The 27,800-nt window shown below is 38.3% G+C and overlaps 1 protein-coding gene across 1 annotated transcript; it reads left to right on the forward strand.

Annotated features, from left to right (window-relative positions):
* Positions 1 to 16,095: 16,095 nt before the first annotated feature.
* Positions 16,096 to 27,471, forward strand: AVPR1A (arginine vasopressin receptor 1A). The gene is made up of 2 exons (XM_003824811.5): positions 16,096 to 20,334; positions 22,577 to 27,471. The coding sequence occupies exons 1-2, from the start codon at positions 19,356 to 19,358 to the stop codon at positions 22,861 to 22,863; spliced, it is 1,266 nt and encodes a 421-aa protein (XP_003824859.1). The 5' UTR covers positions 16,096 to 19,355; the 3' UTR covers positions 22,864 to 27,471.
* The last annotated feature ends 329 nt before the right edge of the window (positions 27,472 to 27,800 follow it).

The following is a 27,800-nucleotide window of genomic DNA, read 5'->3' on the forward strand; positions in this document are numbered from 1 at the left end:
GCTAAATTCTATTTCTCCCACTTCCTCCTGTTCTATAACTCACATGTATATTACCTATCTGGCCCCTGAAGATATTTCCCTGTTTTAGGAAAAAATTAACAAGACATTAAGACAGAGTCTTAAGTCAGAATGAGACCTCCTAAGACACTCGCTATGGGGTGGGTGGGACAGGGTGGGCTGGAATAGAGGAAGAGGAAAAAGGGAAAGAAAAATGAATAGCAATAGATGAACAAGTATGTCTTTACTTTGATGCGTTCTGTGCTTCATACTTATAAAACCCCACAAAAGAAGGAACTCTCATAATGTTGAATGTCTATTTAAATGTCTCAGGAAAGACATCATTGGGAATTTCAAATGTTGGGGGAAAGGGAGAATGTAGAATGTTTTTTAAATGTTGAGTTGCTTTTAATTAAAAGTTAATTTTTTAAAAACCTGTAGCTTTTAATATTTTGCTTCTGAATATAGCACTTCATGCACAAGGTGAAGTGTTAAATTTATTCCATCGAACTTGCACATCCTAAGAGGTTAGACTTCTTCCATGAGAATCAGTGGAAGGAGTTTCAGAAACATTTCAGAGTAATTTTCAAATATCACAAGACCTTCCCAATATGCTCCCTCTTTCTACAGTTCCCCAGAAATTCTGCTATGCTTCCTCATTTTTCCCCTCCTTGGCAATCACTGTTCTAAAACAACTGCTACAAATGGGTGAATGTTAGGTCTCTTGGTGCTGTGGGAGGGAGAGAAAAGCTCAACAACCACTGGCTTATGCCCTGGAATTAAATGTATTAGAATATCCAAAGCACTTCTAAAAGGGAAGTCCTTCTATGGTTCTTAACAAGAAACACTTGGAGAGTACAACCTCATTCATAAGAGTTTATAATTTTTATTCATTTTGTTAGACATCTTAAGATAGAATTATTTTCAAATTTTATCCTCGAGAGCATTCAATTTATTATTTGCACTAAGAACATTCATACTCTCAGACATCTAGATCAAAATAAAAAGAATGATAGAGGATTAATAGTCCATTTTTAAAATCTGACACAATATTAACACAGCTTTTGTACAACTCTTCACATAAAGTTCAAAAGGATGTTTTTTGAGATTCATTTAAGGCAACATTCAGTAGAAAGTGCACTGATACTATCTTCTCTTTTGAAAAGTAATGGCGTATGCAGAAGAACTTGAAAATAGCAATTGATGTTTTTTTTTATTGTCAGTAATTTCTAAAACTTTCAAGTCACACAGTCACTCTCCTCCGGTTGTAAAAAGCATCATTTGTTGCTCTGTGAGTGTATGGGAAGACAATAAGGAGGGGAGGAGTAGAGAAAGTAGATGCAAATTTATCCTGAAAGAAACACCATTGTTCAGCTTTAAAAGAGAGCTAAGTCCACAGCAAAGAAATAATATAAAATCCAAAGAATGTTTGATTGGCAAAAGCCAGGATCTTGAAAAAGAACAGGTTTTTAGGTATTCCTCTGTTTGCATTATAAGCAAATCCTGGCTGATGTAGAGAATAGAGCTTATCACGCCTCCAATCACACAGTGAAAAGGATTCTGGAGTTAGGTTCCAAGATGGCCGACTAGGAACAGCTCCAGTCTACAGTACCCAGCATGACTGACACAGAAGATGGGTGATTTCTGCATTTCCAACTGAGGTACCAGGTTCATCTCATTGGGGCTTATCAGACAGTGGGTGCAGTACAGTGGGTGCAGCCCACAGAGCATGAGTTGAAGCAGGGCGAGGCATCACCTCACCTGGGAAGAGCAAGGGGTCGGGGAATTCTCTTTCCTAGACAAGGGAAGCCGTGACAGATGGCACCTGGAAAATCGGGTCACTCCCACCCTAATACTGCACTTTTCTAATGGTCTTAGCAAACAGCACACCAGGAGATTACATCCCGCACCTGGCTCAGAGGGTCCCATGCCCACGGAACCTCCCTCATTGCTAGCACAGCAATGAGGTCTGAGATCGAACTGCAAGGTAGAAGAGAGGCTGAGGGAGGAGCACACTCCATTGCTGAGGCTTGAGTAGGTAAACAAAGCAGCCAGGAAGCTCGAACAGGGTGGAGGCCACTGCAGATCAAGGAGGCCTGCCTGCCTCTGTAGACTCCACCTCTGGGGGCAGGGCATAGCTGAACAAAAGGCAGCAGAAACTTCTGCAGACTTAAATGTCCCTGTCTGACAGCTTTGAAGAGAGCAGTGGTTCTCCCAGCATGGAGTTTGAGATCTGAGAACGGACAGACTGCCTCCTCAAGTGGGTCCCTGACCCCCGTGTAGCCTAACTGGGAGGCATCTCCCAGAAGGGGCTGAATGACATCTCATACGGCTGGGTGCCCCTCTGAGACAAAGCTTCCAGAGGAATGATCAGACAGCAACATTTGTCATTCTGCAATATTGCTGTTCTGCAGCCTCTGCTGGTGATACCCAGGCAAACAGGGTCTAGAGTGGACCTCCAGCAAACTCCAACAGACCTGCAGCTGAGAATCCTGACTGTTAGAAGGAAAACTAATGAACAGAAAGGACATCCATACCAAAACCCCATCTGTACATCGCCATCATCAAAGACCAAAGGTAGATAAAACCACAAAGATGGGAGAAACCAGAGCAGAAAAGTTGAAAATTCTAAAAATCAGAGCGCCTCTTCTCCAAAGGAACACAGCTCCTCGCCAGCAATGGAACAAAGCTGGATGGAGAATGACTTTGACGAGTTGAGAAAAGAAGGCTTCAGACAATTGGTAATAACAAACTTCTCCCAGCTAAAGGAGGATGTTCGAACCCATCGCAAAGAAGCTAAAAACCTTGAAAAAAGATTAGACAAAAGGCTAACCAGAATAAACAGATTAGAGAAGATCTGAAGTGACCTGATGGAGCTGAAAACCATGGCACGAGAACTATGTGACGAATGCACAAACTTCAGTAGCCGATTCGATCAACTGGAAGAAAGGGTATCAGTGATGGAAGATCAAATGAATGAAATGAAGGAAGAAGAGAAGTTTAGAGAAAAATAAGTAAAAAGAAATGAACAAGGCCTCCAAGAAATATGGGACTATGTGGAAAGACCAAATCTACATCTGATTGGTGTACCTGAAAGTGATGGGGAGAATGGAACCAAGTTGGAAAACACTCTGCAGGATATTATTCAGGAGAACTTCCCCCAACCTAGCAAGGCAGGCCAACATTCAAATTCAGGAAATACAGAGAATGCCACAAAGATACTCCTCGAGAAGAGCAACTCCAAGACACATAATTGTCAGATTCACCAAAGTTGAAATGAAGGAAAAAATGTTAAGGGCAGCCAGAGAGAAAGGTCGGGTTACCCTCAAAGGGAAGCCCATCAGACTAACAGCAGATCTCTCAGCAGAAACTCTACAAGCCAGAAGAGAGTGGGGGCCAATATTCAACATTCTTAAAGAAAAGAATTTTCAACCCAGAATTTCATATCCAGCCAAACTAAGCTTCATAAGTGAAGGAGAAATAAAATCCTTTACAGACAAGCAAATGCTGAGAGATTTTGTCACCACCAGGCCTGCCCTAAAACAGCTCCTGAAGGAAGCACTAAACATGGAAAGGAACAACTGGTACCAGCCACTGCAAAAACATGCCAAGTTGTAAAGACCATCGAGGCTAGGAAGAAAATGCATCAACTAACGAGCAAAATAACCAGCTAACATCATAATGACAGGATCAAATTCACACATAACAATATTAACCTTAAATGTAAATGGGCTAAATGCTCCAATTAAAAGACACAGACTGGCAAGTTGGATAAAGAGTCACGACCCATCAGTGTGCTGTATTCAGGAAACCCATCTCACATGCAGAGACACACATAGGCTCAAAATAAAGGGATGGAGGAAGATCTACCAAGCAAATGGAAAACAAAAAAAGGCAGGGGTTGCAATCCTAGTCTCTGATAAAACAGACTTTAAATCAACAAAGATCAAAGGAGACAAAGAAGGCTATTACATAATGGTAAAGGGATCAATTCAACAAGAAGAGCTAACTATCCTAAATATATATGCACCCAATACAGGAGCACCCAGATTCATAAAGCAAGTCCTTAGAGACCTACAAAGAGACTTAGACTCCCACACAATAATAATGGGAGACTTTAACACCCCACTGTCAACATTAGAAAGATCAACGTGACAGAAAGTTAACAAGGATATCCAGGAACTGAACTCAGCTCTGCACCAAGCAGACCTAATAGACATCTACAGAACTTTCCACCCCAAATCAACAGAATATACATTCTTTTTAGCACCACACCACACCTATTCCAAAATTGACCACATAGTTGGAAGTAAAGCACTCCTCAGCAAATGCAAAAGAACAGAAATTATAACAAACTGTCTCTCAGACCACAGGGCAATCAAACTAGAACTCAGGATTAAGAAACTCACTGAAAACCACTCAACTACATGGAAAGTGAACAACCTGCTCTTGAATGACTACTGGCTACATAACAAAGTGAAAAGGATTCTGTACTATAAGACTGAAGAAGGGTTTTCCCACCTAATAAAGATCCTTCCTACACAGTGGGGGAAGATCTGGAGAGGTTTAGGATAAAAAATTAAGGTTTAAATCTAAGCATGAGTCCCTTCTTTCTGCCCACCTTGTTTTAAGTTTGAAAGCACAGGGAGGAGGTGCTAGAAACTCCTAGATAGATTTTAAAATCTAAAAGTAGAAGAGGATTGTGTCCCACTTCCAGCTTAGAATTCTACAAAGAAAAGGCTTTACAGAGTTTTCCTAGGCATACCCAGGGTGGAAGCAATAGCATATATATGGTTGCTATGGTTTGGATATGGTTGGTTTGTCCCACCCAAACTCATGTTGAAATTTGATCCCCGATGTGGTACTGTTGGCAGGTGGAGCTTAGTGGGAGGTGTTTGAGTTATGGAAGCAGATCTCTCATGAATGTCTTGCTGCTGTTTTCATGTAGTAAGTCAGTTCTTGCTCTAGTGAGATGAAACTGCTTCTTGCAGGAGTGGACTAGTTCTCGCAAGAGTGAGTTGTTATAAAGCCAGGATGCTCCTCAGGTTTTCCCCTCTTCACCCATGTCTGCCTCTCCTTTGACCTTCTCCACCGTGTTGTGAGGCAGCACAGAAGCCAGGACTGTGTCCCTGAACTTCTCAGCCTGCAAAACTGTGAGCTAAACAAACCTCTTTTCTTTGTAAATTACCCACTCTCAGGTATTCTTTTGTAATAACACAAAATAGACTCAGACAATGTTATTGGAGTATATTTAGGCAGAGAGGACCTGAAATAGCCATGCCTGTGACAGCTTGACTCCTTGTAATCCCTGTGAATGTAGATTAGATTTTAGAAGTTCTTGTATACTCACGGGGCAAACAAGTAGCTATGTATTTATAGAAGGAGGCCAGGCCATCAGTCTTCAAGACGAAGGAGAAAGAACCCAAAGCAAAGACTTAGGACAGTCAAGCTGGGGGCAGACAGTGGATGTGAATAGGTCTAAGTGGATGAAAAATGCCAGTAAGAGAGGAGAGGAACAAAAGCAAGGGAAAATACTGAGTGTTCCTCCCTCACCGCAACCCCAGAGCCAGTACCATGCCTCACCTGTGATAGAACAGAGGACTAGCAAGGACCAGCTAGAATAGCTATGGACCTCAGCATGGGATGTGGCAAAGATAGAGGCAGACCTCTGAGACCACGCAGGGCTGCTATGTATAAATTTTATAAAGATAAAGTCATGACTCTCCTGCAAATGTAAAATGAAAACATGCTACAGTTTTATTCAGCTTATTAATTAAGGATGGAACCAATGAGATGTTAAGACCTGTTCAGGGGAGAATCTGAAGAAGAGTAACACACAGGCAGTCAAGAATTCTGAAATGATTTTGCTAAAAGATGTAAGATTGATTATTATTTTTCTATTGGTTCATAAAACATAATGCTTGGAGTTTTCTACGGGGCAGAAATCAATTACATTTCTATTGGAAAAAAATTCATTTATGTTGTTATGGACAGCAATCAGTTGCATTACTTTCAGTTTCCTGCAAGTTACCTTTTCAGAGTTGTAAAATAGACTACTCAGTAAAAAGTAAAACAGTTACACATCATGACAATGACAATGCACCTACTCTGCGGAAAGAACACCCAGGAATCTCTTTTACCTACTTGCAAGTCTTGGACAATTTTTTCTGACAGTTTTTGCCACTCCTCAGTTGGAGCCAGCAGGAACTCCTGGCAGATGGCCTTCCACTGAAACCACAAAAGTACACAAGCCTCCACAGATGTTAGATGACCCCAAGCAGAAGTAGGGAAAAGAAGTGGAGCATGAGTAGGGATGGAGAGGCATTGGGCTAAGAAACTACATTTTGCACTAGAATTGACTGTGTCACTTGGGATTTGTCAGATTAAGTTTCTCACTTTCAGCAGATACATGATTTTTTAGAGCTGCATAACATCTGGTTATATTAGGATAAAGACTATCACATACCTCTGGTTTTGTGTTTCCGTGTGGTGACGGTTCCCTTGGCTATTCCCCACACCTTGGATTCACATCCTTTCTGAAGAGAGGAGAGTTATAAACTGGTGAGCTCTCCCCTTCTGGGATCTGTCTGTTTTGCATATACCTTCTGTAGGGGAGGAAAAATATCCTATCTTAGGTTCATGACTAAGGCTCCTATAACAAAAGATGGATTAACAAGAGAAAAGCATACAAATGTATTTAACCTAAGGTTTATGGGAGCCTCTATGAGGAAATAAAGACCTAGAGAAATGGTAAAATCAGAGTGTTTTTTAAAGTAGGTTTGATGAAGAGTGAATAGTCTGGAGAAATGTGATAGAGCAAAAGGGTGTGATCTCATGGTAATAAACTGAGGGAGATCTAATAAGGCCTGCTATTTGCTGGCTCCCTGTGTCTTCAGAGACAATGGGGCTCCTTTCCTCTAGACATAGGGAGGTCATCTCTGACATGAGGGTATCATGACCTGCTTCAGGGTAAGGGCAGAAAATCCTTCCGGCACATGCTGTCTCTCAAATTTCCTTATCTTAAAATATTCAATATCCCACAGTGCCGTATTTTGGGGGTAGTGTGCCCTGAAGCTCATCATTCCCCTGAGACAGGGTAGTGTCATACTGCTCTGTGCCATGCAGAAAGCTGTCTGCCCATGAGGCAGAGAATGGTGGCTGGATAAGTAGGTCTCATTCAAGAGTAAAATGTAAGACAGTCCCCACTGGGGCTGTACCTCTGTGCCACATCCTCTAATCTATAAGACTTACCAATTATTAAACTAATATTGTGTTTTCCATAGATCTGACTCTTGTACTTATTTCTCAATTATTTCTGAAGACAAGGAAGACAGAGAAGTATTATTTATTGGCCTCCTCAAACATCAACAATTACATTTTTATATAGTCAATTTGGGACTGAGAAACTCAAAGGAAAAGATTTTGATATAAGAATTCCAGTATTTAGTTGATAACTGAAAGACAGAAGACTCACAGAAAATAAAAAAACAAAATTTTCTATTATCCTCAATGTCAAAGCCCCTAAAATATTTTTTTAATTTTTGTTTTCTCTGGCACTTGATAATTACAATTACCATCTTTTTAGAAAGTCCCTCCTCCTTCAGTTTCTTTGGCATGAAAAAAAAAAAAGAAATCATAAAATTTTTTTGATAGAACTTAGTCAGAACTCAGGAAAACAAAGATGACTAAGAGATAGACCCCATCTTCATATTTTCATCTTCTACAAGATGACTTAGAAATCAAATATATAATAAAAATTGTATAATAAAAAGTTTTTGTATAATAAATTGTATAATTGTATAATGATAATAAATTGTATAATTGTATAGCAAATTGTATAAATACAATTATACTATTTTGTATAATAAAATTATACAAATACAATTATACTATTTTGTATAATAAAATTATACAAATACAATTATACTATTTTGTATAATAAAATTATACAAAAACAATTATACTATTTTGTATAATAAGATTATACAAAAACAATTATACTATTTTGTATAATAAGATTATACAAAAACAATTATACTATTTTGTATAATAAGATTATACAAAAACAATTATACTATTTTGTATAACAAGATTATACAGAAACAATTATACTATTTTGTATAACAAGATTATACAGAAACAATTATACTATTTTGTATAATAAGATTATACAGAAACAATTATACTATTTTGTATAATAAGATTATACAGAAACAATTATACTATTTTGTATAATAAGATTATACAGAAACAATTATACTATTTTGTATAATAAAATTATACAGAAACAATTATACTATTTTGTATAATAAAATTATACAAAATATACTATTTTGTATAATAAATTGTATAATTATATAATAAATTATATAATAAAAAGAGTTTATTATATAATAAAAAGAGTAATAAAAGAAGGCTAACTTTGTTATTGCTTTTTTAAGTTTTCTATAAGTTATCTTTCTTGTAATGACTTAGTTTTGATATTTTACTATCAAAACCTTTTCCAGAAAAAAAATGCACATAATATAAAACAGGGCTTAAAATAATTATGTGTCAATTAAAAATTTAGAATAAAGAAATGAAACACTTAGCACAAAAAAAAAATGGCAGAAGCATCATGAGAGAAAATTCATTGCAATATAAGATGCAAATGGTATTCTGCAACTTATATTGCAATATACAGTGTTCTGAGACTCACATCAAATAATGTATTTTAAATGTTTTATGATAGAAGGTAAAAAGTGTTAAGAGGTTACAAAAAATTGGTATATTTTCAAATGATATTACAATTAATTAATTTTAAGCTACTACTGATAAGTATAGCACTTCAAGCTAACTCACAAAATCATAATTAATAACATTTTTTACATTTACGTGATGAAAACATAATTATTCTTATATGTGTGTATTGATTCAATTACCAAATCTGAAAGGTAAATTATGATATCTCAAGCCATTTTGGGGTTAAATATATCCCGTTTGTTCTTTTACTTGTTTGTAAACAATTATATTTCAAAATATTTGTTATTTTTAACTGTCTAATTGTAGTTTTAGTCAGATTCCTTTCAATAATTAAGATGCCTCTGTTACCTGAAGTTCTATTTTTTTCTAAGCCACATCATTGATCTTGCAAATTACATTTTAACTGATATAAAATATTTGTTTGATTAAAACAAAGTCATACAACAAAACATTTAAAAAGCCAAAAACTCCTAGTTTTATTTTCTATGGGATTACTGTGCCCTAGAGTATACTCTATTGCCAAAACTAATTGCTAAACCCAGGATATCCTCCAGTGAGGCCTTATTCTGGAGTTTTGTGAAGGCAATATGAGGCTTACAATAAGATTTCAATTTCATAAGGTTTTGTCGGGGTAGAGTTGCCACACCAAGCTGGCTAATGTTGTTTCTCCCACTGAAAGTCTCAGTCAACTCAGGAGGCAAGGTGAAGCTTGAATTGGTCCACATGAAGCAGATAAAACAGGTTTTAATTTGTCAACATTGTTAAGAGATGAAAAGGGAAGCTCTTTTAAACCCAGGAAACAGAATCTCAAGAGATCCTCAGATGGTCAAGAGTTACCATTGAAATTCAAAAGCCTCTTGCCCCCTTAGCCCTGTCCAATTATGAGGACAAATGAACTCTGTAACAGCCATGGCAAGAATTATGGCAGTAGAAAAAAATGTTTTCTATCTAGATCAAGCTAGACAGCAAATGTGGAAAGAGTTACTCTATCAGAAACAAGTTAGTAGAAGGGAAGAGCACAGTCTTGGAAGTAAGAAAACCCAAATATGCCATCTGAGCAGAGTCACTACTGGCTGTGTGTTCTCGGGCAATTTATTTAACCTCTCGGAGGTCCGCATCCTTACGTGTAAAATAGTGGTTAATCCATCTCATTAGATTTGTGAGGATTAAATAAGATAATGTATGCAAAACCTGGATTACAGCTCCTGCTACTTATGGTGCATATATACCATGTATTATTTTTTCTGTATAATTTATAACAGCTCAAAGAAAAGTAAAAGTAATATTTCTAACTTGAGCACTTCCTTTATCACAATTCAGCACTCCCAGATTCTGTTTGTAAGTTATAAGACATTTATGAAAATGTTTAACTCATTATTAAGTAAATAATGAGACAAAAACGATGAAATATTTCTAACGAAATACATTAAAACAATCAGATACTTATTCATTTATCAAATTTGGAAAGATTTTCTTTTCAATGGGACTATTCTGTGTTCACAAAGCTGTGGAAAATGAGCAATCTCATTTATTGCTGATTAGGCATTAGTGTGGATATATAGGCTGGGCACAGTGGCTCAAACCTGTAATCCCAGCACTTTGGGAGGCCCAGGAAGATGGATCGCTTGAGGCCAGGAGTTCCAGATCATCCTGGCAACATAGCAAGACGCTTTCTCTAAAAACATTTTTAAAATAACAGCCATGAATTATGTCACACACCTGTAGTCTCAGCTACTCGGGAGGCCAAGGTGGGAGGACCACCTGAGTCTAGGAGTTTAAGGTTGCAGTGAGCCATGATCGTGGCAGTGCACTCCAGCCTGAGCAAGACAGTAAGCCTCTGACTCTATTTTTCAAAATGTGTGTGTGTGTGTATAAGTGATTTGATAACCAAATCAAAATTTTACATAATCTTTGACCTAGTAGTTCCACTTCCAGAAATTTAACCTTAGGAAATAAACATGAATATGAATAAAGAGGTATCTATAGGCAGCATGTGTATAAAAACAAGGGGAAAAGCTGGGAGGCCAACATTTTTCCAAAAATAAGGGGTGGGGAGAAAATAGAAAATAAAGTAGGCACATTAATAGGATAAAGAACTATGAATCCATGAAAGTAATGATGTAAAAGAATATTTAAAGACATGGAGAGATGTTTACATGATGTTACTAAATTGAAAAATAAAAAATATGGTCTAATTTTAGTTTTATAAAAGATACACATACATACACACAGTGAAAAAGGATTATAAACTTAAGCATATCATAAATGTGATTACCTGTGGATACTAGGACTAGAATGAAATATTTTATTTATTTATTTAGAGACGGAGTCTTGCTCTGTCACCCTGGCTAGAGTGCAGTGGCACAATCTCGGTTCACTGCAACCTCCACCTCCCGGGTTCAAGCAATTCTTGCACCTCAGCCTCCCGCGTAGCTGCGATTACAGGTGCCCACTACCACACCCGGATAATTTTTGTATTTTTCCTAGAGATGGGGTTTCACCATGTTGACCAGGCTGGCCTTGAACTCCTAATCTGAGGTGATCTGCCCACCTCGGCCTCCCAAAGTGCTGGGATAACAGGCATGAGCCACTGTGCCTGGCCTTAGAATGAAACATTTTAAAATTAAAATAATATTGTTCTAAGTAGTAAAATATATAGTTATTTTTATCATAAATGAATGCATATAGATTCATTTTTTTCCTTGCCTTATTCATAACTGTAGTAAAAGTAATGTTGAAACGTATTCTAGATTTTTCTGCCAAATCTTCTACGGCTGAGTACATGAAGTTATCATTCCATTATGATAAAATAAATCCATACAGAATTTAATTGTGTAAAGCATTTTTCTAAAATGCTTGCCTGGCAGTGAGAGATCATCATTGAAGGAATAGTTAAATTGTTGAGCAGATGGGCTAGCTATTCAAATACAAGGTTAAACAGAGATTCTGGAAAGTGTAGAAGCCTTCTCTGAACATCAGTTACATATTAATTCTTCCCTTTTAATAGCGTCTTCAATGTAGACATGAATAAGGAGCACCGGCCAAGTTTCCTAAGCAAGTACTTAGGAAACTGCAATGATGACGTCTCTCTTGTTATTTCTTCCTGTTGACTTACCCGGTAATCAAAGAACATTTCCAGGTAAAAGTCTGTTCAGGAACACTGAGGTAAAGCCCTAAATATTTCAAGCCTATTCCATTTCATGTCCATACTTTAAATATATTCAGAGAAATTTAATCTTAGAAACTTTCTCATGTACATTGAGGTTGCAATCCAATGGATCAAACCTCTTCTCAGGTAACACGTCTGCTTTTTCAAGTATAAGTTAGTTATAAATATATAATCTTCACCATAGAATCCTAACAGAAAATAAAATGCAACATATTCCATATTACTGGAGATAGGTAAAAAGGCTTTTGAAAAACTTTGAAGCACCTTGCAAGTATGTAAGGTGACAGATGGTGTGGCATAGGAGTGGAGTAAAGAATAGAAACAGAATATGTTGCTTCAAACTTGGCAGTTTGTGGTTTTACTCTTATATTTTGCATTTTCCTGATAAAGTTTATGTTAACAAATGCATAATCTGATTATGTGATAGTGTTCTTAATGCAAGTTTACACATCATTAAAATATGCCTAGCCAGGCACAGTGGCTCATACCTGTAATCCCAGTACTTTGAGAGGCCAAGGTGGATGGATCACTTTAGCCCAGGAGTTTGACACCAGCCTGGGCAACATGGTGAAACCCTGTCTCTACAAAAAATACAAAAATTAGCCAGGCACAGTGTCATGTGCCTGTAGTCCAAGCTGCTTGGGAGGCTGAGGTGAGAGGATCACCTGAGCCTGGAGAGGTTGAGACTGCAGTGCTGTGATCACGCCACTGCACTCCAGCATGGGTGACAGAGTGAGACCTTGTGTCAAAAATCATTTGATTACTGAAATTAAATTCAATATGCCTAAAAACGAAACAAAAAAGAATATATTTTTTAAAAACTAACCCCTGTCAAACCTAAAGAAAAATAGAGGCAAATAAGTATTTAAAAATTCTAATAAATAGTATTCACAGCAGATAAACAAAAAATTATAGTATCACAACTTTGTTCAGCACCCTTCAAACAATGCAAACCTTTTCACTCGTGAAAAACAAATTAATGAATACACAGAGGTAGTCTCAATGTTGCCAGCATGCTGGAAGAATGAGTCTTGATGATCAAATTTAGATAGGATAGCAAAACTGCTGACCATGAAGATGCAGAACACCCAAATGAATATGAATTCATTAGGAGCAAAAGTCTTAAACTCAACCATTTAAATGATTTTAAATTTTAAAAAGCCATTTAAATTAAATCAACCATGTAATTTTAAAAGCAAACTGATTTTCTGAACATATAAATAATACTGATTTTAGAAATGGTTTTCTCTGCAGTGATTTTTCTACTAATACTGTAATGGCTGACTTAGGAATGAGTTTGTTTGTTTTAAGAAGTGATGAGATTCTAATATATCATCAACAAAGATCGGAATACTTTAAGATTTTGTTGAGCATGGTAGCCTCTCTTTAATGTCCTAGCTCTGCACTCATACATGTAAGCCCGCATTAGCAGATAAGAAAATAAAACTCCATGTCAGACAAAACGCTGTTCTCACTTTTTAATTTTACCCTATAGAGTAAATAGTATAATGAAGACCTGGTGTTTTTTCATGCTTGACTTGCAGCACTTTTTAGAATCCAATACACTCTCACTCTCACTCTCCTCTTTGTGTGTGTGTGTGTGTGTGTGTGTGTGTGTGTGTGTGTAGTTAAGGAAGTTCATTCCCTGGATAACTTTTAAAGCCACATATGCAGTTACCTGACCAGGATTCCCAAGGGAGAAGAAAGACTAAAACCATTTAAGTCCCTTCCACCTTCCACATATAAACGCTGACCCGCTTTTTCAGAGGGATCCTGTAGAGATGTAAGTGCTGCTCAAAGGCACACTGTTCTCGCTTTTAATTTTACCCTATAGAGTAAATAGTATAATGAAGACTTGATGTTTTTTCATGCTTGACTTGCAGCACTTTTTAGAATCCAGCACACTCTCACTTTCTTTCTCTCTCTCTCTCTCTGTGTGTGTGTGTGTGTGTGTGTAGTTAAAGAATCTCATTCCCTGGATAACTTTTAAAGCCACATATTACACTTACCTGACCAGATTCCCAAGACAGAAGAAAGACTAGAACCATCTAAGTCTCTTCCAAATATAAACACTGACCCCCCTTTTCTCAGGGGGATACTGTAGAGATTTAAGTGCTGCTCAAAGGCAGCTCTTCAAGAACTGTTCTCTAATTTATCCAGTCACTAAGCATTTTCTGAATTTTATATTCATTCAGTACTCGAAAATAAGTTTCTACTACAACATTTGTTAACTCATTCCACAAAGATGTGTTAGGTGCTTTCCATGTGTATGGGAGGCATCAGGGTATGGAGGGGAGAGCCCAGGCCTTGTCTTCAAATGGAGCTGTGTGTGAATCCCGGCTCAGCCTTGCGGTTAAGTTGCTTAACCTCTGTAATCCTTGTTTTATTCATCTGTAAATGGGATAATAACTGTGTTGTTATACAGTTTATAGTAAATATTATTTTAAAGATTATATGAAATAATGAATATAAAACACTTTGCTCATGAAGTAAGAACTTAGTCAATGTGTAACCCAGGGCTCCTGGGTTTTTGGGTATGCATTGTGAAAAAGTACCCATTCATAACAACAACTTGAGTTCATGTTGTCTCAAAAAGTTCCAGGAAGAAGCTCAGCCCCAGCAAAACAAAAAACTGGCCATATGCAGAGATGCCTGACTGGAGATGAACTTTGGCAAACTCTCCTCATTATCATACTAAAAACCCCACCCGAGGAGGAGCTTATTGGTCATTTTCTAAACATGCCAGTATTTGGAAGCATGATCTGCATCTGTGCTGCCTTTATTCCACCTCTACATACAGTGACTGAGCTAACCAGCCCAATAAAAGCCCTGTTTTCACCATTGTTAGGGGAGACACTGCTTTGGGAACTATCCCTGGTGTCCTCCTTACTTGTTGCATAAAATCTTGTTAAATCCTTCTTGGTGTTGTGATCATTGGACTATCATGCACTATGCCATTGACTTTACCTATTGTATAGGTAACAAATGTCAGTAAATGTTCATATTATCTATTATTATTGTCACTAGTGTCATTGTTATTACTATTACTACTATGATTGCCCTGTACTTGGTTTACCAAAGAGGAAACCAAAAATATGTAATAACCAGTGCAGATCCTACAGGATTTCCTAGTCTTTGTGAACCCAAAGTATCTGAGACAGGTCTCAATCAATTTAGAAAGTTTATTTTTGCCAAGGTTAAGGACAGTCCCATGACACAACCTAACAAAGTCCTGATGACATGTCCCCAAGGTGGTCAGGGTACAGCTTGGTTTTATACATTTTAGGGAGACATAAGACATCAATTAATATAAGTAAGATGTACATTGGTTCAATCTGGAAATGTGGGACAACTCAAAGTGGGAGGTTTCAGGTCATAGATAGATAAGAGACAAATGGTTGTGTTCTTTTGAGTCTTTAGTCTTTCACTGAATAGATAACTTACATGTGAAGAGGGTAGAGGAATAGTCACTTATGCCTTAGTCTGGCTCAGTGAATCTGCATTTTTGCTTGAACAATAGGGCAGAAGAAGCAATCAAATATGCAAAGAAACACAAAAAGTGGCTCAACATTCAAAGACAGGTTTATTTTGGAGAATAAACCTGAGAGGGGCTTCTGGCCAATTTCAGTCAGGAGCATTCTCTGTTACAGATTAAGAGTATTTATTGGTTTAAGGGTAACAGAACTTATCACCGGCGTGGAATGTTTCTGTATAACGGAGAAGTCAGTTGCAGGGTTGGAATGTATCTGGTTGGAGGGGAGGTTATCTTGGGGCTGACATGTCTCTGGTCAGGGAGGGGTTTGGAATGTTTCTGGTAAGAGATGTTATTTGTGGCTCATGGTCATTCTGGCCTTAGCCATTAGGCTGATGCCTTTTGGATTTAGGTGGTTTTTGATCAAGGTGAACTTTAAAATGGCAGGATGGTGATGCTCCTGCTCTGTTACCTTGTCTTGTGACATGTTCATCACCATTCCATGGGGAAAGTAAAAAAATGGGGGGTTTCCATGGTAAAATAACCTTGGAAAACATTGATGAACAAGGTTAAGTAAGTTTCTTTTCTGAAGTTTCTCAGGTCCTTTTTATGTATAAATCACCAGGAGAGGGTGGGATGCATACACAGCACTTCTCCAACATATTTAACCACAAAACTCTTCTCATTGCACATATGTAAATTGGGAATATGTTGCTTTAATTGGAAGGGAAAATGTTAATGGTAAAATAGATGGTAATTTGGAGGATTTACATGTATGAAAAAAAGAAAATGTTTTGAACACCGATAAAATGCCAGAAATTTAAACAACCATTTATATAATCCTTGCAGCAACTGCATTGTGTTTAATCACCAAGATTTTACAGTGAAGAATTTGAAACTCGAAGATGAAAACAAAGTCTTACTGCTAGTAAGTGAAGGAGATAGCTGCTTCCATGAACTGAAGTACTTCTCAAATATCTGGAATTATGAAGTGAGAGGAAAGAAGATTGGTAAATGAAAGAGAATGATTATTCCAGGATATGTATGCACAGCTTCCTTATTTTTTTCATTATTTCACCACTAAAATTTGTTAACTGAAGTCTACAAAGAGTAAGAGGGAAAAGGTAAGTCTTAATAATACAAAAAGTACAGAGAAAATGTAAATTGCTCTAAGAAAAAGCACAAGGTGCCACATAAAATATTGTCTGTGGTGTTTTCTTTTTCATATTTTGAGACCACAATTATTTTACTCTCTATGGGGTAACTTTAATAGCAGGTCCAGTGAGGCATATGAGTAGTGCCTCATATGTAATAGTCCTGCTTTCCTTTGTATATAAAACCAGTTAAAACATGTTTAAAACTCTATGGGTTAAAAAAAGGGACTGGTTCTACAATCTGCGATGAACATTTTTTTTCCTGCTTTCCAGGCCCCATGGCATCCAGCACAACCAGCGAGAGACAGATAGATGGATGATAGATAGATAGATAGATAGATAGACAGATAGATGATTGATTGATACATGATACATAGAATGGCCAGATGCATACATATAAACATACATCTATGTATCAAGCATATATATTTGATATATATGGATAATTGGTACTGTTGTCACTGAACAATAATATCTTCCAACTGTATCCACCAACATAACTTGAGAGATTATTTTTATAATTTGGATAATTGGATATAGTTTTATAATTGGATTAGATTGTCTGACACAGATGATTTCCTGAGAGGCCACCACCCTATCTCCTGGAATAAGAACCTCCACAGAGATATTGGTGAGCCTGTATTGCAGATTTCCTCTCCTGAAAAAAACCTAAAAGCTCAAGTGTGTAGGGCCAAGAGATACAAAATTACTAGGCTGTGGCCAACAGACCACTTTTGCAATACCCAGACACTAGGTTCAGTCAACATTCTTTCTCATCAGGAGCACTAATAGTGTAATTTGTGACTTAAAAGAAAGTGAATTCTCTGAGTCAGTGACTATTACCTAATTGCTTGGAGGATTTTTTCCAGACAGGTGGTCTGGAAACCTTTTACCTATTACCTTCCATCCCTGAACCATTTCAATCTTCTGCCTCCTGGATATCTTGGAGAAAATGAACCAACACAACACAGCTTTCAGTTTTTAGAGCATTTCCCCCATACAGAACATTGTCTTACTTGATCTTCCCGATGACCTCAACAACAGGAAAGGCAGGTCCTTTCATTTCCATTTATAAGACGCACAGACCCAGGATTATCTAGCCACAGGAAGCAGGACTCCAGATTTCAAGTCCAGCATCTCAACGTGACAACCTTGGTAACTCTGCATGAACGAACTGGATAGTGAAGTGGAATTATTACTGAGAACTGCAATGAATAAAATCTTTTGCATTTTTTGCCTACGTTTCACAGAGGGTGATATTTTTCTGAGGCAATCAAATTTATACCACGGCCACAATACAGAAACGTTCTGACCAACAAAGTCATGCTCCTGCATCTACATAGCAGATAACTGCAGAAACGGCTTCCTTTCTTCCTTCTTTGTAAAATTGCCTGAAAACAGCTCCCCCTTGCTGTCCGTCGAGGCATATCTTCACCAACGTTAAAACAGAGCTGAGGGAGATCGCATTTCTGCCTCCCTCCCGCCCTGCAGAGGGGCTCCAGCTGTTCACAGTAACGGATTACTAGGTAGGTGGTTGTTTCCCCTCCTTCCCAGGGCCTCTTTCCTCTCTTGAGATTTCCTCTTTCTTACTCCTGAGCACAGGAGCCGGGCGGGTTTTCTGTCCCTTGCCCTGGACAGCACTGCCTGGGTGGCCGCTGTCCGGCAGCTGCTCTTTGTCCACCCAAAAAGATGTCCCCACGACTCAGTAGTAACCAGACGGTCCCCACGGACCACTGCGGCCAAATTTCCGCCATCCCCGCTGTGGGAATCAGGCTTTTCCCGCAGAAAACCCCAGGAATCTAGAGAAAACTCCTTAAGTCCCTAGTCTCCATAGAGAAAACCAGGAGACACTCCCCCCAAACCCCGCTGTGAATACAGGCACAGCAGCCATGCGGGCTGCAAAGTGATGAGTGCGTTCTTCCCGTCGCAAACATAGGGTAATAAATAGCATGCATCAAAGACGTTACTAGGAAGAGATAGCTCTTTAAGTCACGAGCGGGGAGAAATGTTTGCCCCGGGAAAATTTGCCTGGGGAATAAAATTTGCCAGACTGCTGCACGGGTGAGCTCGGTGAGAAGGAAGAAACCCGGACTGGAGGAGGTGAGGTCGAGAGCCAGGTTCAGGTGCAGGAGCTAGATGCGTGGACGCCGGTGCGTGGACTGGAGGTTTCCAGGTATCGCGCTTAGCGTGCCTGTTGAAGTCAAATGCATGGTTAAGGAGGCTAGCGAGGAAGGCTAGTGAGGGAAACTTGTGGAAACGGCTACGAGCCCAGAAAAGGCATGACGCGTCCAGTTGTCCAAGTTTTTGGAAAGGAAAAGCGGGAAAGCGCCACGATCCCACCTACTGTGCGGAGGAATCTGCGAGTCTCCCAGCTCCACCCCCTCAACAGTGATGCAGAGGACAAACACCGACGTAGGGAGAGGAAAAAATAAAAAAAATAAAACTCCAGGGAGCGGGGAGTAGGCAACCAGCAGTCTTCCGGCAATAGGGCGGGAGGGAGCGCGTCCCAAGGAAACAATCACCGCATAAATACTTGAGTTGGGAACCCAGTGCTTCCGGAAGCTCGGAGCTCACCTTCCCGACCTCGCCGAAGTTGAAAAAAGGCAGAGCAGGGAGAGGGGCCAGCTCACCCTGCTGAGAGCTGCTCAGTGGGCAGGCGGGACGCTGCTCCGGGAGACGCCCACTGGAGGGATCGCAGAGCCCGGCAAGCTGCGAGCGCGCCAAAGACCCTGCGCTTCGGACGAGGAGCCCAAGTCCTCCGAGACGGGGAGGGAGCGGCCCGCGAGGGCTGGAGCTCCGAAGAGGGCCAAGTAGGAACTGCATGGACAGCATGCGTCTCTCCGCCGGTCCCGACGCGGGGCCCTCGGGCAACTCCAGCCCATGGTGGCCCCTGGCCACCGGCGCTAGCAACACAAGCCGGGAGGCCGAAGCCCTCGGGGAAGGCAACGGCCCACCGAGGGACGTGCGCAACGAGGAGCTGGCCAAACTGGAGATCGCCGTGCTGGCGGTGACTTTCGCGGTGGCCGTGCTGGGCAACAGCAGCGTACTGCTGGCTCTGCACCGGACGCCGCGCAAGACGTCCCGCATGCATCTCTTCATCCGACACCTCAGCCTGGCCGACCTGGCCGTGGCATTCTTCCAGGTGCTGCCGCAAATGTGCTGGGACATCACCTACCGCTTCCGCGGCCCCGACTGGCTGTGCCGCGTGGTGAAGCACCTGCAGGTGTTCGGCATGTTCGCGTCGGCCTACATGCTGGTAGTCATGACAGCCGACCGCTACATCGCCGTGTGCCACCCGCTCAAGACTCTGCAACAGCCCGCGCGCCGCTCGCGCCTCATGATCGCGGCCGCCTGGGTGCTGAGCTTCGTGCTGAGCACGCCGCAGTACTTCGTCTTCTCCATGATCGAGGTGAACAATGTCACCAAGGCCCGCGACTGCTGGGCCACCTTCATCCAGCCCTGGGGTTCTCGTGCCTACGTGACCTGGATGACGGGCGGCATCTTTGTGGCGCCCGTGGTCATCTTGGGTACCTGCTACGGCTTCATCTGCTACAACATCTGGCGCAACGTCCGCGGGAAGACGGCGTCGCGCCAGAGCAAGGGTGCAGAGCAAGCGGGTGTGGCCTTCCAAAAGGGGTTCCTGCTCGCACCCTGTGTCAGCAGCGTGAAGTCCATTTCCCGGGCCAAGATCCGCACGGTGAAGATGACTTTTGTGATCGTGACGGCTTACATCGTCTGCTGGGCGCCTTTCTTCATCATCCAGATGTGGTCTGTCTGGGATCCCAAGTCCGTCTGGACCGGTACGTGCCGGGAAAATAGAGGAAAGTGCAGGGATAGGAGTGTGTGTGTGTGTGTGTGTGTGTGTGTGTGTGTGAGAGAGAGAGAGAGAGAGAGAGAGAGAGAGAAAATGAGAATCTAGCAATTTTCTTCATAGTATCTTCTAGGGCAGTAGTTTTTAAACTTCTATGTGTACATAAGAGTCGCACCTTGGAGGAACACTGTTTAAAAAAAAAAAAGCATATTCCTGGATTCCCCATGCAGACATTCTAATTAAGAATGTCTGGAATGGGGCTCAGGACTCTGCATTTGTAGTGTGCAATGATCCTAAGACCACAATTCCAGAAACTGTGTCCTAGAGTCAGCCAAGCAACTACAAAGCCGAAGAATGACTTTTGCTAAATCACTAGCTACTGTATTAACACCATTTCAGGTCTATTGGATTCAGGGAAATATTTTTACTGTCACAACTGCTTTTTGTTGGATTATGAAAAGTATTACAATTAATTTTAAAAATGTGTAGAAATGCCTCAGGGGCAAGGATAGAAACAGATATGTATTTCTAAAGAAAGCTGGAGAAAAATTCTTTAGAAGGTGAGTAATTCCAATTTGGCATTTAGCTAATAATGTTCCTTTCTCGTTATAATCTATTTTTTTTCTAACAATGATTAATAGTTTTTTCTTGGTATTTCAAAGCAGAATTATTGATAAACTAAATTCATTACACTAATTCATTAGTCTTTCACCACTCATTTGACCACACGGCTCTACATCTCTCCACCCAACTCTTACAGTAGTTTACTGGAAATGTTCTCTACACCTACTATTGTGTTTGATTTTAATTCCTTCCCAAACTAGAAAAACTAACTTCACAGTGACTTACAAAAAAAATTATTTAATTTTGCATCTTGAAAATATTTTCTTCTAGTAAAGACAAAAACTCAAACTAAATAAATTCCAATGCTTGTCGGAACTCAAACCAAATAAATTCAATGGTACAGTTGTTACCAGAATGTTTCTGGTAACAGGAAATAGGTATCTGGGAGTAGCTGTTCTCCTTTTGCTTTTTGGAATTGGAGTAGAGGAGGTATGTAATATGCTTTGGAAGTTATATTTGCAAATAAAACATTTCAGTATGAATTTAACTTAGTTATTCTTACTGACTATAATACTAGCGATAATGAAAAATACAATATAAACACTTTATTTTTGGTTTACTATTTCTTATCTTGCTTGATCTTTGAAGCCTCTTCATATTGTCCATCAAATAAAGAAATTCAGTCTAATTATTGCTTTAGCAGAATTTACACTCAAGTAATAAAAACTTCAATTGTGCATAGATATGTTGGTGATTTTCATTCTTTGTGAATACCATCTTACCCATGGCTCCTGATCACCTTTGATAGCAGCATCTTAGCACTAAGTATGATTAAATAATAACCTGTAATTGTTTTCTGGCATAACAAGAGTGAGAAGATCCAAGTTTATATTTAATAATCAAGGAAAAGTCAGTGTTTATTGATTATTCTTATTTTTAGAAAAGGTATATTATCAGCACGGTAGCTCCACTGTGAAAGGTTATAATATTTATGCAGTTTACCAGTGCTAATTATCATAAAATATTTTAGAATCCTGTTGGAATTTCCTAATTCTGCTGTTCTTCTTAATATAATTTGTTTGAACCACAACCACAGATGGTTTTCTTTTAAAATCGAACCAAATTTCTAACCAAAGGAAAACAACTAAAGCTTATATCATCCAGGGACTTCTTCTGTACGGTTTTCATATTATAAGAACATTTAAAACTACTAAACTTGATCCCTAATGCAATATTTTTTCCTGAGTTATTAGGATAAATACAATTTGGTATACATGGTTATTTAAAATTATCTTAAAATTTCATTACAATTGTAGCCATTCTGTAACTGCTGTGTCATTAGCACATGCTAGTTCGAGTATAGAAGATAGAGATTTTTTAAATCAATTATTTAATAGTCTTAACCTCATAAAATTCCCACTCAATTCTATTTAAATATTTTGATAGTGTTTTAAAAATACTTGAATTAATTTTAAGACATCTTGCTTACAAAAATATTTTATAGTCAAGCAATTTTCAAACACTCCCCATTTCCCTGATTGATAAACAAAATAGTTCATTTTCTATGATAATCCAGAAGGTTATGCCTTCTTAATTAGTTAATAGAAAAATGAGTTTATCCATGGTTCACTTACATTACATGATTTCCCTTTATATTTTTCATGCAGAATCGGAAAACCCTACCATCACCATCACTGCATTACTGGGTTCCTTGAACAGCTGCTGTAATCCCTGGATATACATGTTTTTTAGTGGCCATCTCCTTCAGGACTGTGTTCAAAGCTTCCCATGCTGCCAAAACATGAAGGAAAAATTCAACAAAGAAGATACTGACAGTATGAGCAGAAGACAGACTTTTTATTCTAACAATCGAAGCCCAACAAACAGCACGGGTATGTGGAAGGACTCGCCTAAATCTTCCAAGTCCATCAAATTCATTCCTGTTTCAACTTGAGCCTTGCGTTCATGCAACTTGATTCTTGTGATTGACTTTTTGGCTCATTAGCTGAATTGAGCTAGAAATCACAAGAACAAATACACTTTATTAATATAACCATAAATCAATTCATTGGGTATGAGACTGTGTTTCTAGTTGCATTTTCATATTGCTACCAAAAACTAGACATTATTTTGTATGGAATATTAATGGAAACATGCTGTACTAAAATATGCAGGTCTGATTCCCAGAAATACAACAGAAGTTATATTTTTAAAGGAAAAATCATAACCACCCTAGCTTTATATTTTGTTGTTGGTTTCTTTTATTTTCATTTCTAACATAAGTAAGACTTGATTGGTTTAAAAGTCACATAAAATGTGGCACTATTTCTGAACAAAGAGAGCTCATCATCAGTCTTAATATTCAGAGAAAACTTCAGAGAAATTATGTTTTCATCCATTAAAATTAATTTGTGCATCAGAAAATGCAGCCTTAAACAGTGTCCAGGAGATGGGATGGTACCTCCTAGGAGTACAAGTGCCTGGGGTGTAATGAGCTCCTGCTCATTGTGGCCAGTTTAGAGTTCTATTAGAAGCTATCAATCACCTTGCATTTCAAAACGGTAACTTTACAACTGGCAGTGGCCTCCTTTTGGTTCCTCACATATTATTGGTCAAGAAAAGCATGAAAACTGAGATGCTGAAGGTGAGAGGAAATGTTGACTGGCCAAAAATATCTTTTTTCCCCCACTGCGAGGTTGTTTTAAAGTCAGATTTGTATAAGGAAAGCCAAATTTTATTAAAAGAGTAGAAAAGGATTGCTTAAGGTACTCTGGACTTTCTCTTGGACATTGTAAACGTATTTTGATCAGTGTTACAAGGGTATCCTGTGCTATGCTGGATATTAACAAGATCATTATCTTCATGTTTGGGGAATTCAGATTCATAATATGAGTATCCTAAAGAGTGACTCAGGATATAAAGTGTCCCAACATGTTTAATTAAAAATAGCTTTGTCTTTCCAATCTCTCACTCATCTAACAATTGCAAAGCAGAGATGAGACAGGGTTGGGACATGGGTGACAGATGGAAAGAGAACTGCTCTGTGCCCAGACTGGCTTCCTTCATTATTAAATCCACAACTTTAGGCAAGTTTCTTAAACACGTATAAAGCCTCTGTTTCCTTGACTTACCGTGGGGTTGATAACACTTACCTCACAGAGTTGTTGTAAGGACTAAATGAAATCAAATATGTTAAAAGAGCTTCAGAAATAGTAAAGTACTATACACATGCTAGCAGTTGCTTTTATTATAGCCTTGGGATCTCCAAAATTGCACAGATGTTTTCCAGTTTATTTTTCATTAACTAGAATTGGTTCATTTCATGGCTGGGATATAAAATCCAAAAATTTAAATATAGATCGCTGATTCATTGGACAACATTTCCAGTGACCGCTCAGCTTGACTTCTCCTGCCTGACTAAAGTTTTCCAATTTAAAGACAGAACTTGCTTTTCTTTGAATGCAGGTAGATCAAAGCCACCCACAAGCATCAGTTTTTTCCATTTTCAAACGGAGACCAATTACACTACTTTGCTGTTGTTATTACATTTTTCATTAATGGAACTCAGTGATTTTTTTCCTAGCTATTTTGTCTGGCTGCTTCTTCTTCTTAGAGATCATGCAATGATTTGAGGATACATCATAAATATTTTGCATCCTTAAGAGGAAGTAATAGTTGCTTTTTTTTTTTTTTTTTTTTGAAACAGAGTCTTGCTCTTTTGCCAGGCTGGAGTGCAGTGGCGTGATCTCGGCTCACTCCAACCTCCGCCTCTCGGGTTCAAGCGATTCTCCTGCCTCAGCCTCCCAAGTAGCTGGGACTATATGCATGTGCCACCACACCCAGCTAATTTTTATATTTTTAGTAGAGACGGGGTTTCACCATGTTGGCCAGCATGGTTTTAATAGTATTATTGAGTTTCTTTTTTTACCTTTGTAGATAAGAAAATGAGAACTGGATAGCACTGTGAGAACCCGGAAGCGATAACTTCACTCCTCTTCATTCTTCTGCCTTTTGAAATTCTCAGCCCTTAGGCTCCTTGTATTGATAGGCCTAAAAACATGTTTCCAAATGCTTTATAGAGATTATAAACCTAGGGGCTCCCTAGGTTTTCAAATTCTTCTTTCTAAAAATAACAAATATGTCTCTTAAAGGGTACTGTCCAATATAAGCCATAACTAAATTAATTAATTCATTATTTGAGTTAGAGTAGCATCTCAGTAACCCGGCACTCGAAGACTGTCAGTCCTTTTAACAACTCTTTGATAGTTCAAAAACTAAAGCTTTTTGGTTTGGAACTAAGATGAACCCATTTTTTTCTAAATCCATTTCCAAAGTAAGAACCTCAGAACCTATAGATCTTGCTTCAAAATGTTGATATGTACCCCTAAGCAAAACAATTCAATTTGAATGTTATTTCTGAGAACAGCTCACAAAAAAAGTGCATATCACCCTACCCAGTCGTATTTTCTCCTTTTAAATGTATTGGGAGATGAGACAGTAGAAAATGGGCTGGGGAAACATGAGATCTGGGTGCTAGTTCTGCACTAGGCAAATACATGGTCTTATTCTCTGCGGTTTAGGCTGAGAAGTTTCATCTGTCTGGTTGCTAAATTTTCTCAATGTTATGTACCCAGAAATGGAAGTTACATATCTCAAAACAATATATCAGATTGGAAGGAATCTACCTGCCTGTCTGTTTCAGAAGAAGAAAAACTGAAAAAGTATTCCAGGAAGGGAAGTTTTCCTTTTCTTGACTAAAGAGAAGACCTGAGATATTATGCCAAATAACAGCTTACAGTCAAGAAAAAAATGTGTTGCAGCACCTTATTTTATTTTTCATCGTTAACAGTGGGAAGATCCGGCAAGTACACAATTTTAATGCCTCTATGTGGGTATTAGGAATGTGATATATAAAAAATGTCCAATAGGGAGAAACTAATCAGTTGGGCATTTGATGAATATTAACTGATAATGGTAAAGAAACAATTTAGAGTGCATTATTAAGTGCTTAATGGGTTAACTTTGGAGCATGTATTCTAAAGTGTAAAACTACTTGGCTTTTATTTTGAAATTTCATTTGGAACACAATTGTGAAGGAAATCAGTGAAATTCTTGGGTTAATTATATACTTGTTTTACATATAGAATTTCTATCATCATCAAAGAAGTCTTATGCCATGATTTCGGGAAGGGTATGGTTTTAGAGAAAAAATACTAAGCAGTCTTAATAATACACAGGACCCTGCCAAGCTTATTACAGTTTCTAGAATGGACAACTACTAATGATTAAGAAACAACTTTCAGCTGTTATTACACAAGAAACCCAATTAGGTTAAAGTTTGATGTTTTCAGACTCTAAAGCCTATGTTTTTGTAACTTAATTGGACTTTCGGAGTGTTAAATTATGGCTTCAGAGTTTGACTCTACCTAAAATTTAGTTAGATGCCAACCAGGGAGAAATTAAACCTAATCCTTCACCCCAAATATCAGAGGTTAGACAAACCCATGTTAATTGGAGCCTTATGGATATTCATATTGGAGGCAATAGCTTTATTTAGAGTAAGCCCAGGACAGGGCCGTCTGGGATGCTAGTTCTGGAAATGCAGAAGCAGCTGCTGTATCCCTGCCCACCCCCTCCATCCAGCCCTTTTGGTACTACTCAGTATTGTTGACAACATTTGGAATCATAAGTAACATAGGACAGTAAGTATTAGAGAATGATTCTCCGTTAGAATTGGACCTCAGCCGATTTGAGCCAAAATTTAGGAACTATTCAGAAGAAAGTTTCTTTCTTTTGAGTGCTTAAGACAGTGTAAATGGTTCAAATCACACACATTTTAAGATTCCATTGTATAAATAAGCATTTTAAGAATATTGTTTTAACATAATTATTAGGCATACTAAGTTATCATGAATGAAAATGTACATGTGACCTGTAGTATGTCATATATTATTATGGCTAAATGTTAAATGCCATTTTTTTGCTTTTTAGTTTTATGTATTTTTGTATGTATATACCCACATTTTTACATTGATTTATGTTCTAAATAATAATTAAAACAAAGTACTATAGAATGAATGAAATATTTTTGTGTTCCATGGTCAAATTATTAGTAAATTCAGGAAAGAAAATCTGATGATAAATCTGATATAAATACCAGAATAATTATTATTAATATAAAATAATATGTTCACATATGAAGGTATGTCTTCATACTACAGGATTTCTGACTTGAATATATTCTATAATGCTTTAATTCATTACCATAACAAATGTACTAAGAATTAATGTTGCATCTTTAGTATTCCATTTTTTGGAACTGTTTTTCAAATGTTCTATATCCTCTAGCTTATTATGCTATCTAAAATAATTTCAGTGTGTTTTTTCCTGGGGCAACTGAATGATTCTTTTTTTGAATGAGTGATAAAATGTTTTGTGATAGTATCTAATATTTGGTCCTTTACAGAAAAAATGGCTTGTCGTACTATATTGAAAAAACTATTGTATTTCCTCAATTTTACTGTGTGTTGTCTTGTTTCTATAAACAAAAATAAGTTTTGGATTTGTTTGAAATAATTCTTTTACAACTTATTTGACAATGAAATATATTTCAAGTTAATTATTTTGACTTTGAAAAACTAAAGACTGGTTTTACAGTTGGTAGCTATTGATAGGTTGATATTTGAGCACAAAAATGTTTGTGCTTTAGTGACCATAGCAAGAATAAGTGAAATTTGTAACTGCCCTTTCAATAAGTTATAATTAAGGAATCAAATCAATTTTGTTATAGTCTGTATTTAGACAACCAAAATGATCGAGGTTAGCTGACGTCATGTTTGTCATTCAGCCCTAAAAAACATCATCTATGTGCATTTATTTCTTAATGTCGGT

The sequence above is a fragment of the Pan paniscus genome, chromosome 10, assembly GCF_029289425.2.
Source record: "Pan paniscus chromosome 10, NHGRI_mPanPan1-v2.0_pri, whole genome shotgun sequence".
Lineage (NCBI taxonomy): Eukaryota > Metazoa > Chordata > Mammalia > Primates > Hominidae > Pan > Pan paniscus.